At 53.3% G+C, this 13,479-nt stretch overlaps 1 protein-coding gene across 3 annotated transcripts in view; it reads right to left on the reverse strand.

Annotated features, from left to right (window-relative positions):
• The window catches only part of LOC308228853 (microtubule-actin cross-linking factor 1-like), a 133,711-nt gene that overhangs the window by 22,312 nt on the left and 97,920 nt on the right, over positions 1-13,479 (reverse strand). For all 3 annotated transcript variants that reach the window (XM_080632456.1, XM_080632457.1, XM_080632455.1), the window contains exons 58-70: positions 12,941-13,102; positions 12,624-12,794; positions 10,658-10,824; positions 9,718-9,877; positions 8,804-9,130; positions 8,074-8,158; positions 6,677-6,918; positions 6,355-6,561; positions 5,643-5,762; positions 4,434-4,541; positions 3,039-3,257; positions 2,311-2,514; positions 223-454 (exon numbers count right to left, since the gene is read on the reverse strand). In XM_080632456.1, the coding sequence (XP_080488582.1) occupies positions 223-454; positions 2,311-2,514; positions 3,039-3,257; positions 4,434-4,541; positions 5,643-5,762; positions 6,355-6,561; positions 6,677-6,918; positions 8,074-8,158; positions 8,804-9,130; positions 9,718-9,877; positions 10,658-10,824; positions 12,624-12,794; positions 12,941-13,102 (2,404 nt within the window). The remainder of the gene's footprint in view (positions 1-222; positions 455-2,310; positions 2,515-3,038; positions 3,258-4,433; positions 4,542-5,642; positions 5,763-6,354; positions 6,562-6,676; positions 6,919-8,073; positions 8,159-8,803; positions 9,131-9,717; positions 9,878-10,657; positions 10,825-12,623; positions 12,795-12,940; positions 13,103-13,479) is intronic.

Consider the following 13,479-nt stretch of genomic DNA (forward strand, 5'->3'; position numbering starts at 1 on the left):
CTCCCCTGGCTGATGCCACCCTGTCTGCTCCAGATGGAAGTAGGCACCAGACATCTCCATACAGAGGACGCATCCTTCCTCCTAAGGCCAGGAGACCCTCTGAAACACACCCCATGGACATCGAAGCCTCCCCAACAGCGACGGAGCCGTGGTTTGGGTAGGAGAAGCTGGGCACAGCTGCCAGCCCAGCCAGCACCTCCTGTTTAATCCACCCAGAGATACCTTTTGCTGCCAGGTCCTTGTCCGCTCCCTGCGAGCGGCCGATCAGCTCTTCCCCGCGGCGTTTCAGCGCCTCGAAGGAGGGCTGCAGCTTCTCCAGCTCCACGCCGGCACTTTTGTTCTCGCTGATGCACTCCCGGATCTTCTCCACCTCGGCGGGGATGAGCGGGGGCATACGCAGGCGGGAGGAGAGGGCTTCCAGGGTCTCCAGCATGGGCTCGATCTTGTCATGGAACTGGAGAAGAACAAGTCCATTAGGGAGGGCGAGATGAGATGAAGCAACGCTGCCTCGCTCCCTGCGTGTGCGACAGCCCCAGCGGCCTCTTGGAGAGGACAAACATTGCCTGCAACAGCAATGAGACCTGGAGCCTCCTGTTCATGCCTGCCTCGGCTCTCCTCTGCTGCCAACAGCCCCAGGCTGCCCCAGCTCAAACCACACACGAGCCACAGCCTCACAGAGCCAGCACAGGCACCTGTGAACCAAACACAGCAGCAATTTATCACCAGATTCAACCCTTCAAAACCTCCTGGGTTTGGCTGCTGCAGATGGGCAGCGTGGTAACAAAAGCCAATCTCAGTTGTTTGAGCATCTGTGCACAGATGCTGCTGGAAAAGCACCGTGTCTGGTGCTGATGGAATCTCCACTTGTGCAACGGCAGCAGGATATGGCCCCGGCAGGGTCAGCAGGAGCTGGTGAAGGCTGCATGCGTGGGGAGGAGCGAGCTGCCACGGTGCTGGGTCTCCGACCAAAGCAGAACCAGAAAGCCAAGAGTGCCAGAGGATGGGGTCTAGCAGGGTTTACTGCTATTGTCTTCCTTAAGAAGAAAAGTCAACTTTGGCCTTAAAGATCCCAAAGCATCTCTGCTGGTGAGGACAGCTCTGTGCTCCGACTGCCAGCTCCAGGCCCTCCCTGCAGGACACCAGTGCTGGTGTTGGCCAAGTCCCAGGCTCCAACAGCAGAGAGGAGATGGGCTCTGGCTGCAAAGTTGATCTGGGACACGCTGGCTCAGCCAAGAAGCAGGAGCAAACCAGCAAGTGCAGCCAGAGCAGAAAGCTCTGAGCATCAACATAAACCGCTCGGAAAGCAAACCCTCTGCTTTGCAGGAAGCGTTCCCAGCGGAAGCTTGGCCAATGGCTGTAACCAGGCGGCAACGCAACAAAAGCCATCTCAGAAATGGGATTTCAGGCCCCCAGAGTTAACTTTCAAGCATGTTCTGCTCAGCTGTGCATGGACCAGGACTGAAAGTCCGGGTGTAAATCAGAATCAGCCCAAAGAAAGAGTGTAAGTGAAGATGGGTGGTGCGCGGCTTACCTCCGTGATCTGCAATGGTGGGGCGCAGTCAACACAAGAATGAAATGGGACCATGTGGGGAGGACGGGCACAGGCAGCAACACACACAGATAACACATTCCACAATGGGAGTGAGAGATGAGACGGGAAGGGGATGTGGGGGGGAAAAACTCGGAGTTAATACAGTGCAAACCAAGAGAAGTGACTACACAATACAGGAGTAAAAAACACCCAGACATGACAAAAACCAACTGTGCTACTAACACAGGGGGGAATGAAACACAACCAGGGGTCATAAACCTCCAGTGGCAGAAACTCTTCACCCCCTCTCTGGGCTTTAGCACCTACAGTCCTTCCTTTCAGATCTCTGCTCCTGATGCCACCAACCTCCACTGGAGATGCTCAGTCCCTAGAGATGACCGTTAACTCTCCCATACAAATGATCCCGTGGCTGTTCGCTGTGCACACAGCTTATCGGAAAGGAAACTTATCTCTCCAAGCTCTTTCAAGAGGCCCTTTCAACCTTGGGTGGATGCCAGCACAGCCCCTTTGAACGAGCATCATTACTGAGGTTGTAAAACTTTATTACCCTATTTACTCTGCCAGGACTCCAATGCCTTCTCCCCTCCTTTCCCAGCCAGTGCTGAGCGGCAGGAAACGACCCCAGAGGTGTCTGACCACACCGGGCCTTATAAAGGGTTTTACAACCGTAACACTCAGCATAAAACCACATTTCAAAGCCCGTGGCTTCCCCCAGGGACTGTGATAAGGCCACTCAGCACCACGGCACCGCAGCGTACCTGGGTGGACTGTGAGACGGCTTCGTCGAGCGCCAGAGCCCGCTGACACACCTCCTCCTTGATTCTGGCGTACATGGCCTCTGCTGTGCAGTATTTCTTCTGCACCATCTCCCCTTCCTCGGGGTTCAGGTCCTTGAGCTGCGGCCCGATTTTCAGCAGCTTGTCAATATGAGGCTTGTGCTCAGCAATGGCCTCTCGCAGTTGCTAGGGAATAGAGGGGATAAAACCCACATTTGTTTAGAAACCTGCTGAAAGCTGCTGCCTCTATTCCATGAGACACTCCAAAAGCAGTGATCGTATCTGGTAGTGAACTCACGCTGGGGATTTCTTGACCCAGCATCTGCCAAGCACATGGCACTCGCCTCTTCCTAACATGGCTTTGGCACAGTCTCCCCGGCTCCCTCCTCTCCCCATGGGGAACACCACAGAGAAAGCTTAGCAGCTCTCTCCCCTAAAAGCACAAAGCAGTTTTCCCTGCCACAATCAGGCAGCCAGGCTCCCTTGGGTGCCATCTGTATTTCAGTACGAAGAGCTCCAACATACCTAGTGATTTCCACATGGTACACTCACGGCCAATATAATATTGTATTATATAGGCAGGATCCCCCAAAAGAAGAGAATGGGGGGAAAAATCAGAAAAAAATCCTAAAAAGCCCCTGTGGGAGCTGTGCCTCCATTAAGGTAGAAGAACTGCTGGTACCCGAGATGCCAGCGCCGCATCCTCTTACCCTCATGTCCTCCTGCTGCTGCTTGAGCTGCTCGTGATCGATGGCCGGAGGGGGCAGCTGGGAGATGAGGGCTTGCGTCTCCTCGATCCATGGGTTCAGCTCCTCGTAGGTCTCCCAGAACTGGTTGACCAGGACCTGGGCACGCTCCAAGCGAGTGTAGCGCTCCGAGTTGAGCTGGCTCACGGCTTCGTACTGCTGCACCAGGGACTCGGTCTTCTCCTAAAGGCAAGGAGGGAGGAGAGTTATAGCCAGGGATGGAACGGGGCCAGGACAACACCAGAAGGCTGTGTTGGCATTCAGCGAGACCTGGACAGGCTGGAGAGTTGGGCATCAGAAACGTGATGAAATTCAACAAGGGCAAGTGTAGAGTCTTGCATCTGGGGAGGAACAACCCCAGGTACCAGTACAGGTGGGGGGTTGACCTGCTGGAAAGTAGTGAAGGGGAAAGGGACCTGGGGGTCCTGGTGGATGGGAGGATGACCATGAGCCAGCAATGTGCCCTTGTGGCCAAGGCGGCCAATGGCATCCTGGGGTGTATTAGAAAGGCTGTGGGCAGTAGGTCAAGAGAGGTTCTCCTCCCCCTCTACTCTGCCTTGGTGAGGCCGCAGCTGGAATCTTGTGTCCAGTTCTGGGCCCCTCAGTTCAAGAGGGACAGGGAATTGCTTGAAAGAGTCCAGCGCAGAGCCACAAAGATGATGAAGGGAGTGGAACATCTCCCTTATGAGGAGAGGCTGAGGGAGCTGGGGCTCTTTAGCTTGGAGAAGAGGAGACTGAGGGGTGATCTCATCCATGCTTACAAATATGTAAAGGGTGAGGGTCAGGATGATGGAGCTAGGCTTTTCTCAGTGATGTCCAGTGGTAGGACAAGGGGTAATGGGTGTAAACTGGAGCACAGCAGGTTCCATGTGAACATCAGGAAAAACTGCTTTACTGTGAGAGTGACAGAGCACTGGAACAGGTTGCCCAGCGGGGTTGTGGAGTCTCCTGCGTTGGAGATATTCAAGGCCCGGCTGGACAAGCTCCTGTGTGATGTACTCTAGGTTACCCTGCTCTTGCAGGGGGGTTGGACTAGATGAGCTTTTGAGGTCCCTTCCAACCCTCGGGATTCTGTGATTCTGTGACAAGAGCCAGTGCATGCCGTGAGCTGGAAGAGCTGGGGTGCCTTTGGTAGCCTTCCACGTGCACAGGCTGTAATTCCAATTAAAGCAGCCTCAGAAATCTCCGCTTCCCCCAACCCCAATCCCCAAACACTGCAATAAAACCATGCAATAAAGAAGAGTAATAAATGCAAAGAGATTTCTGCTAACGCTGGTGGGAATTCCTAAAGATGGAGTCATTACAAACGATTCAGCACTCGCCCCTCTCTGTCCTCCCTCGTCGCAGAGCAGGGCTCACCTGGAGAACAGCTTTTTGTTCCTCGCCACACGTCCCAAAGATCTCACTGCGCTGGCTGAACAGCTCATCCATAGAGTCTTTGTGCCGAATAATGTCGATGGAAAAAGCCTGCAGGAAGGAAACATCCAGAGAAAGGGAAGAAATCAGAGCTGAGCCCGATTTCTCCCCCTCGACCCATCCATGGGATGCGCTGCAGCAGAGCTCAGCAGCGCAGAGACTGTGCAGAACTCGGCACAAGGGTCCTGCAGCACATGGGAAACCTGGCTGAAAATGCAGATTACAGCGTGGTTTCCTCATGACTCATCTACATTGACCTCTGTCTTTTAAAGGCCTGAGGTATCAGCCCAGCTCCACACCAGAGGGAAAGCTCAACCCTCCATTCATCACTGAACATGGCAACTCCCCGAACATCACTCTCCAGAACTGCATCCACCAATAACTGCCATTCCCAAGATCCACGCGATGAGCAGCGGGAAGCCAAACTGAGCTCCATTTAACTTAATACTCAATGGTTCAGTCCCCTCCCTTAGAACAATGTCTTACGTCTCTTTTTTGTTTGCAAGCCCAATAAGCCCGTGCTCCGCTCTGATGCTGAGGCTGGTTAAGGGAAGAAAGGGGCCATTTATATTTAAAGTGCTGTTCTTTCAGGCACTTTGAGATGAGCTCATCTCGAAGATAGAACCCCCCCCCCCCCAGTGCCTCTTTGTTCCACGTCTGGCTGCCGGGAGGGAGCCGAGTCCCCCACTGCAAGGAACAATGAGCAAAAAGCAAATGCAAAAGCACCCTCATTAATCAATAGACACTTTTCTCTGAACCCTTCCTGCTGCCAGGGCCTCCAAGATCCAGGGAGAGCTGCTCCAGTGGATACATGGAAAGCCCTTGGAAGTACAGGGAAGAGCACCCGTCCAGCCCTAAACAGCCATGACAGGACACAAGGCTTCCTCCTTCAGAAGCCCAACATTTTGTTTCTCTAAATCCTCGTTCTCCCTTGTTTTTTCCATCTACTTACCAAGGACAAGTGCTGGAATCTCTCCCGGTGCTCCGGGCTCAGCACCATAAACCCCAGGGTAAAGTTGCTCCCTTGAAACCCAACCCAAAGCCCATCCCATCACCCAAACCCCATCCCATCACCCAAACCTTATCCCATCACCCAAACCTGATCCCATCACCCAAACCCTATCCCTCCTCACTAAGCAAGTGCTCTCGTACCTTCTGCACCTGCAGCTGGGCTGTTGTCTGGTCCTGCTCCAGGCGGATGGGACCGAGAGCCATCAGCTTCCGCTTGGTCTCAGCCACCCAGGCCAGCTCCGCGTCGGCCGCCTGCTCGTACTGGACCATGGGAGAGGACAGGCAGCACAGGTTAGTGATGGGCAGCAGGGATGGAGCAAGCTGGGGATGGTGGGAGACACGGGGGACCCAGAGGGATGTGGGGGAACAAACGCCTTGCTAGGGTTTGGGGAGGAGAAGGGGACACTGGACAGAGGATTTTGAGAGCTCCACAGCCTCCAGCCTTGTAGAACAAGCCTTTCTTGAGAGGACTGTTCACCTGGAACAAATCCCTGTGCTATCACTACACAGGGGATGATGTTCTTCCAGGCCTGAAAGTCACCCGTCATTGGTTTTACACCTTCTCCATCACCCATGAAAGCTAAAGCCCACAGGCGGGACAACACAATGCTGCACCAGTTATCCAATCCAAACCACACACAATGGGATGGGTCAGAAACCAGCCTGGCTGCCACGTACCACTGGTGGGGCCCATTCACTTCTTGGCATTCCCAATGGGATCTGCCTCTCCTGTTGTGCTGTGCTTGTGACCCCTCTCACAACCATCGTGCTGCATGGGCTGCAGCGGTGCTGAGCCGCTCGCTCCCACTCTCCCAAGAAACCCCCTCAGTCTCCAGTGGGGTTATTAAATTACCTGTTGAGACCTCTGAATAGCAGCATCGATTTCTTCCACTCTCTGCTTGATGGTGTCACTGACCAGCTTGTAGCGCTCGTTGGTGTCGGACACGAGCTTGTCCAGCCCTTCCCGGGCTCGCCACGGAACCAGCTCCAAGAGCGCTCGGCTCACCTCATTCACCGTGTCCAGGACGAGCCTGTGCTCCATCACCTCCTTCTTCAGCTCCTGCGGAAGGCACCCATGGACACACGTCCTCAGTGACACCACTCCCCATCCTCTCAACGCAGCAAGCAAATCCCTGCTGCCTCCCACCCCCGTGTTCTCCGGGTGCTGCTCCCACCTTTTGCCTCTGCTGGAACTGGGGTATCTGCTCGCTGGCTGGGGACTGTGCCCCGCTGGAAGCCAGCTCATCCTCCACATTGCTCATCCAGCCGGTGAGCTCCTCGTGCGTGGACTGGAACTTGGTGGCCAGCTGCCGAGCCTGCTCCAGCGTGCGCAGTGCTTTGGAGCTGGCGGCGGTGATGTCCGAATAGCGGGTCTTGATCCCATCCAGCTTCTCCTGGATCAGCAACACCTCCTCCCCTGGGAGACAGCACCAAGGGGCAAATGATGCCGGGGCTGGGGGTGCTGCAGGAAGGTTTAAGCAGCAACCTGCCCTCTTCTCCCCTATTTTGATTAGAGGCTGGAGCATCCCTGCTCTGGAGCCAGGCTGAGAGAGCTGGGCTGGGTCAGCCTGGAGAAGAGAAGGCTCCCGAAGGGGAGACCTTAGAGCAGCTCCAGTGCCTAAAGGGGCTGCAGGAAACCTGGAGAGGGGCTTGGGACAAGGGCCTGTAGGGCCAGGCCAAGGGGAATGGCTTTAACCTGCCCGAGGGGAGACTGAGATGAGCTCTTAGGCAGAAGCTCTTCCCTGTGAGGGTGCTGAGGCGCTGGCCCAGGGTGCCCAGAGAAGCTGTGGAAGAGTTCAGTGCAGCTTTGCAACCTGTTTTTACAGCCAGGAAGCTGCTCTTAGAGCTGACACTTTCTACCAGCCAGCACAACATCCCTGGAACAGGATGGGATCATGCTGCGAAGCCTGGCTTTGCCACAGGCCCCAAAACCACCACAACTCAGCTCTCAACGACCAAGAAATAAAGGTGCAGTTCACTCTTTACTGCTATTCCCAAGGGGACAAGAGGCTGTGAGCCAAATTCTTTGTAATCACTCTTCCTGCTGCCCAGCTCCCACAGGGACAGAGGCCTGGACATCTGCTCCGAGCAGACCACATCTGAAGGAAATGCATCGCCCCGACCTTTCTTCCCACTCAGAAACACAAACTCGCGCCCACGTGGCAACAGCAACAACTGCTCGGCATGGGAAAGCGACAGTAGGAAAGGGCCGGGTGTATTTTTAACCTCTTTCCATGCGATTTAGCAGCTGGATGCAATGGGGAAACCCTCCCTCGCGTTGCAGGGCTGCTCAGCACAGAGCATCGCCATGCTGGTGGCAATCACCTGCACACTGAGCTATGAGACTTAGGACCAAGTGAGTCCAAAGTATGAAGCTGGAGCACTTTGTGGCTCTAGCTGCAAACCAGCTCCTTTGGGAGTATCCAAAAGGAAATGAGACCTCAGGAAGAACATCCTCCCTCAAAGAGAAGTATCCCTGCAGAGCACGGGCTTCCCAGGGAAGATCATGTGGAGGACAGGGGCTTCCCAGACCCCCCGCATCAGCCAGAGCATCCCCAGATCTTTGTGGTACCTGTGGTTTGCTTCAGAAGAGCTTGCCCGTTTCTAATGGCTTGGTCCACATTCTTCTTCCTGTTGACAATTTCCTCATTCAAAGCCTGGAGGGAAAGGCAGATTGGGGTTATCCTCCTGCAGGCAGGTCCCTGTGTCCTGCCAGCCAGAGATGCTAAGGAGAGCATGAAGTGCTCCTCCTGAGTACGGGAAGGGTGAACATCAGATGTGGGACTTGGCCAGACATCCTGCTCTGGGCATTATTAGGAGTTCTGGGACCAAAAGGCTCCAATCTTAGAGCAAACCAACCCAACCCATTGGACCTGTGTCACCAAAGAACTCGCCCTTGTATTAGACATAACCTCACTCTTGAAAGGAACTTGCATGGCCCCAGGAGCGGAAGCAGACGCTTCCTCGGTGGCCAGCCTGCCTTGGAAAACCCACTGGGCTTTTCAAGCTCACATTCTTGGAAACAGCATCCAGCTTTCTAAAGGCACGGGGTGGCCCAGCTTGCCCAGACATTGTTCACAAAGCAGATGAATAATTGGATGTTTTCTCCTCTGGGAAACCCATTTTTTGGGGCATAACGATTGTTTTTAACACACGAAATCTCTTTACGCTTCTCCAAGCCTAGAAGTGGAACCAGCAGCGGAACGAGCTATGTCAAATTAAAGTCAGACCAGAAACGGCACCAAAGACAGAGAAATGCAACCAAATAAAACAACATCAACATGGAAGAAAATGGAAAATACCAGCTGGTCGGCATGCTGCTTCTGCAGGACGTCCCGTTTGTAATCCTTTACAGATACCGAGCCGAGCTTGTCCTCGACCTCAGCCAGCCAGTTGAGCACTTCCACCTCCTCCTCCCCAAAGAGCCTGGCGTTCGAGAGCGCCTGATCCAGCAGCGCTGCCTTCCGGCAGCACCGCTCCTGGACCTCGCCGTAGCGGCTCTGCAGAGACTCCAACCTCTCTGCCAGCAGCCTGCGCTCAGCGGCACAGCTCAGGGAGGAGAGGGACTGCCCGACAGCGAGCGCCCGGGACACGTCGCCCGCATGGCTCTCTATCTCTTCCTCTAGAGCCTGAATGGCGGGAGGATAAAATGGACAACAGAAAGGAACATGAGTGAACAAACCGAAACTAAAAATGGATAAAATAACCAAACGAACAAGACAGAAACAACGGATGGGACTGATGGGATGGAGGAGACACGAAGCCCATCCGTGAATGGGCGAACTGCAACAGAATAAAGGAAAGGTTTAACACAAAGTTGATAGCACAACTCTGGGGTGCGGGGATCAAGACTGATATTCAAGGAGCATCTGGACAAAGCTCTTGGTCAGATGGTTTGGTTTTAGGTAGTCCTGCAAGGAGCAGGGAGTTGGACTCAATGATCCCTTCCAATCTGAGATGCTCTGTGACTCTTTGAAACACAACAGCAGGAATGGGTTTTCTATCCAGAGCTGGACACACTTGCTGCAAGGCACAAAGCCATCAGTTCAACATTTACCCACTCTGAGTTAGGGTTTGGAGCCTTCTCTGTACAGAAAGCAGCCTGGGTACCTCCTCGTGTACTTATTTGTGCCCAAAACCCCCTCGCTGGGGCAGAAACAACCACCTGAGCAGGACCTGATAGCAATCACTTCCATCAGCAGCTCCCGGGTCCTACCTTGTGCCGACTGATCTGCTGCTGGATTTTGGCCGTCTGGGTGCCGATGGGCTCCGAGTTGGCCAGTTTCTTCTCTGTCACTGAGAGCCAGTCCGATACGGGCTCCGTGGTCTCGTGGAACTGCTTTGCCAGAACCAAGATGTCCTCCAGCTGCTTCTGCCTGCAGGGAGGAATAAAGCACTAAGGAGCAGCTCCCTGCTGGAGCCAGGCATAGGAAGCAGCTTTGAGTATTAGGGAGAGGGAACGAAAGCAGCCCTGTTCAGAGCAAGGTGGGACGCTGCCCTTCAAGCTGCAAAGGCAAGGACAAAAATCAGTGTGGGGAAACTGCAAAATAAACTGATTCCTGTAGCTGTGCCTCTAGGTCCAGTTTATCCCCCTGGGAAAGGGGCAGAAAGGTTCCATCACCGGGCTGCTTTACACCCATTGCCATTCCCATCAGTATCATGGAGATCCTCTGACATGCCCAGCTTGTGGCTGGGCTCTTGGTGTTTGCGAGCTGCTGAGCTTCTGTTCAAAGACATTCCAGCACTGATACAAGTCTTATATGGGCAGTCCCATCTTGGCAGGGATTTAAAACACTGGGAAGGTCAAATGGGGCCTTCAGAAGTGATTTCATAACCTCAAAAATTAGCTTATGTAGCAACAAGCGACTCATAAATGAGATTCAGGCAGCAGGAAGGTGTCAACAGGATGCTGCTGCTCGAGCTAAACGTTAAAGCTTAAAGGAATAAAAATAACATCCCTCCCCTGCAGGGAATTTATTTAATCCCAGCTCTTCCCTGCCATTGTAAGCCACCGCTATCAGCTTCAGCTCCCAGACTGGCTTTGATTTCCCGTGTTTTCCAGCTGTTTCCAGGATGTGTTCGCACACAAACCCCCGCCAGCTTCCCGCCTGTGGGAACCGCGCACTCCGGAGCCCCCAGGCCGAGCTGCCCCTCACCTGCCGGCCGCGCTGCCCAGCAGCCCTGCCCAGCGCCGCTCCAGGCTCTGCAGCTGCCCCACGATCTTGTCCCGGTCCGCGGGCTCTGCCGACTGCGCGATCCGGCCGCCTTCCGCCTGGATCATCTCCACGGTGGCTTTGCGATCGTCCAGGAGGCGCTGGAGCAGCTTTACAGCATCAGTAAAGAGACCAAAGGAGACGGGTTACCAGACTGGAGCAGCAGAACCAATTCTAGCCCTCGGAGAGGTGGAATCTCTCATTGTGGCTGAAAACCACTTGTAAGGATGGGGCTAAGACCAAAGCCAGCCCTGTGGGACAGCCTCTGCCATCAAAACCAGCTTAAAACTAATAATAACAACAGAATGATATGCTTTAATTTGGTCAGCCCTGAAGTGGCCAGGCAGTTGGACATCATTGTAGGCCCCTTCCAACTGAAATATTCTATCCTATTCCATTCTATCCCATTCCATTCTATCCCATTCCGCTCTATTCCATTCCATTCTATCCCATTCAGTTCCATTCTAGGCCCCTTCCAACTGAAAGATTCTATCCTATTCCATTCTATCCCATTCCACTTAATTACATTCCATTCTATCCCGTTCAGTTCCATTCTAGACCCCTTCCAACTGAAATATTCTATCCTATTCCATTCTATCCTATTCAATTCTATCCCATTCCACTTTATTCCATTCTATCCCATTCAGTTCCATTTTAGGCCCCTTCCAACTGAAATATTCTATCCTATTCCATTCTATCCCATTCCATTCTATCCCATTCCACTTTATTCCATTCCATTCTATCCCATTCAGTTCCATTTTAGGCTCCTTCCAACTGAAATATTATATCCTATTCCATTCTATCCCATTCCATTCTATCCCATTCCACTCTATTCCATTCTGTTCGATCCCATTCAGTTCCATTCTATTCCAATTTCTATTCTAAAAGAGACTCAAAGCACTTCTGCGCCAGGAAGTTTTCAGAGGCTTCCCTATCACCCCCTAACATAAGTTATGGGATCATGTTTTAACTTCCACTTCAAATACATCTCCTCTTCAGAGCCTCAAGACGTCCGGCCAAGCCCTGGTAAGAATTCATTTCTGAGATGTTTTACCACGACCACACTTGAACTTTCCCTCCTTGGCTCACAAGGGCAGGCGCCGACCCAGGCTCTTATCTCTGCGAACACCGGCGTGCTTCTTACAGTTTGTCCCAGTACCCAAACCAGTGCCTACAACACGAGCGTGCTCCTGACGCAGCAGAATTGCCACCACAGACAGAAGCCAGGGCTGGAAAAACACGGCCGACCAGCCAAACCAGCAGCAAACTTCAAGAGGCAGCAGGAGGGTAAAGTAATGCTGGTGTCTGGGACAGTGCAGATAGCAAGTGTGGTCAAGCGAGCTGCCTGCTTATTACATTAGGATGTGGGGATCCAGAAGATCCACCATAGAATCATAGGATTACAGAACAGCTAGGGTTGGAAAGGACCTTCAGATCATCCAGTTCCAACCCCTCTGCCATGGGCAGGGACACCTCACACTAAACCATGGCACCCAAGGCTCTGTCCAACCTGGCCTTGAACACTGCCAGGGATGGAGCATTCACAACCTCCCTGGGCAACCCATTCCAGTGCCTCACCACCCTCTCAGTAAAGAATTTCTTCCTTAGATCCAATCTAAACTTCCCCTGTTTCAGTTTGAACCCGTTACCCCTTGTCCTGTCACTACAGTCCCTAATGAAGAGTCCCTCCCCAGCATCCTTATGGGATCCTTATGGTCTGATCCTTAAGGGGATCAGACCCCCTTCAGATACTGGAAGGCTGCTATGAGGTCTCCACAAAAGAAGCAGGTTTGTGGACATCCCAGATAGGCTTTGCTGTTACAGCTGGACCCCAAAACACTGTCTGGCTGTGCAGAGCATCCTGTCTCACTTGTCTCACTGAGCCTGTTGTCACCCTGTGCCTGCTCACCTTCTGCTCCTGGATCTGGGCTTTCACCACCTTGTACTCGGCAGAGGGAGGTTTCTGGTTGGAGATGAGCTCCTCGGTGTCTGCCAGCCAGCTCAGCAACGGCTCCAGGGCATCCTGGAACTTCCCGCAGTGCAACAGGGCCTCTTGCAGCTGAGCAACTCGCTGGGCCACCTGCACCCCAAATACAACCCCACCGCACCGTCAGGCTGGTGATGCATTGACACCGGAGCCTCAGCTCCCTGCCAATGACCCCCTTCTTCTACCAGACTCCAACAGGGCCCAGAGAATGTGGTTACAGCCCCTCCCCATGCTCTCACCTTCTTGTTGAGGGTATTCCAGCGGGTGTTGATTTCTTCCATGTCATGCTCCAGCCCTTGGACATCACAGTTTTTCCCGGCGCTTTGGATGAGTCCTTGACCAACTCCATTGACCTGCTGTAGCTTTAGCTGGAGAGGATCCACTTGCTCCTTCTGGAACAGCTACGAGTGGGAAGGGTGGAGAGAAAAGGTATCTGTAACCCACGAGATGCTCTTAGAGCCTCTCCAATCATTCAGATACAAAAGGCTTTCTTCCCTAGAGAAGATGCAGAAGCTCCTTGCACTGATTTCATTAGAGTTGCACAAGTTTGAACTCCTCCCTCGCCTTGACCCAGTAACACAGATGTCACTAGTGTGGAGCACAGCTTGGGATCTATATGCATCCACCTCTGCTTTTAAATGGGTAAATCCCCTTTTTCCAAGCACCGGGGCAAGGTGGAAAGAGCAAATGAGGGAAGAAATGAGAGCATTGGCTCTGGCCAGCCACCAGATTGGGAAACAATGCTCCTGGGGGAAAACCTAAAGCAATTCTCACAGTG

This window comes from Psittacula echo, assembly GCF_963264785.1.
Source record: "Psittacula echo genome assembly, chromosome: 21".
In the NCBI taxonomy this organism is placed as follows: Eukaryota; Metazoa; Chordata; class Aves; order Psittaciformes; family Psittacidae; genus Psittacula; species Psittacula echo.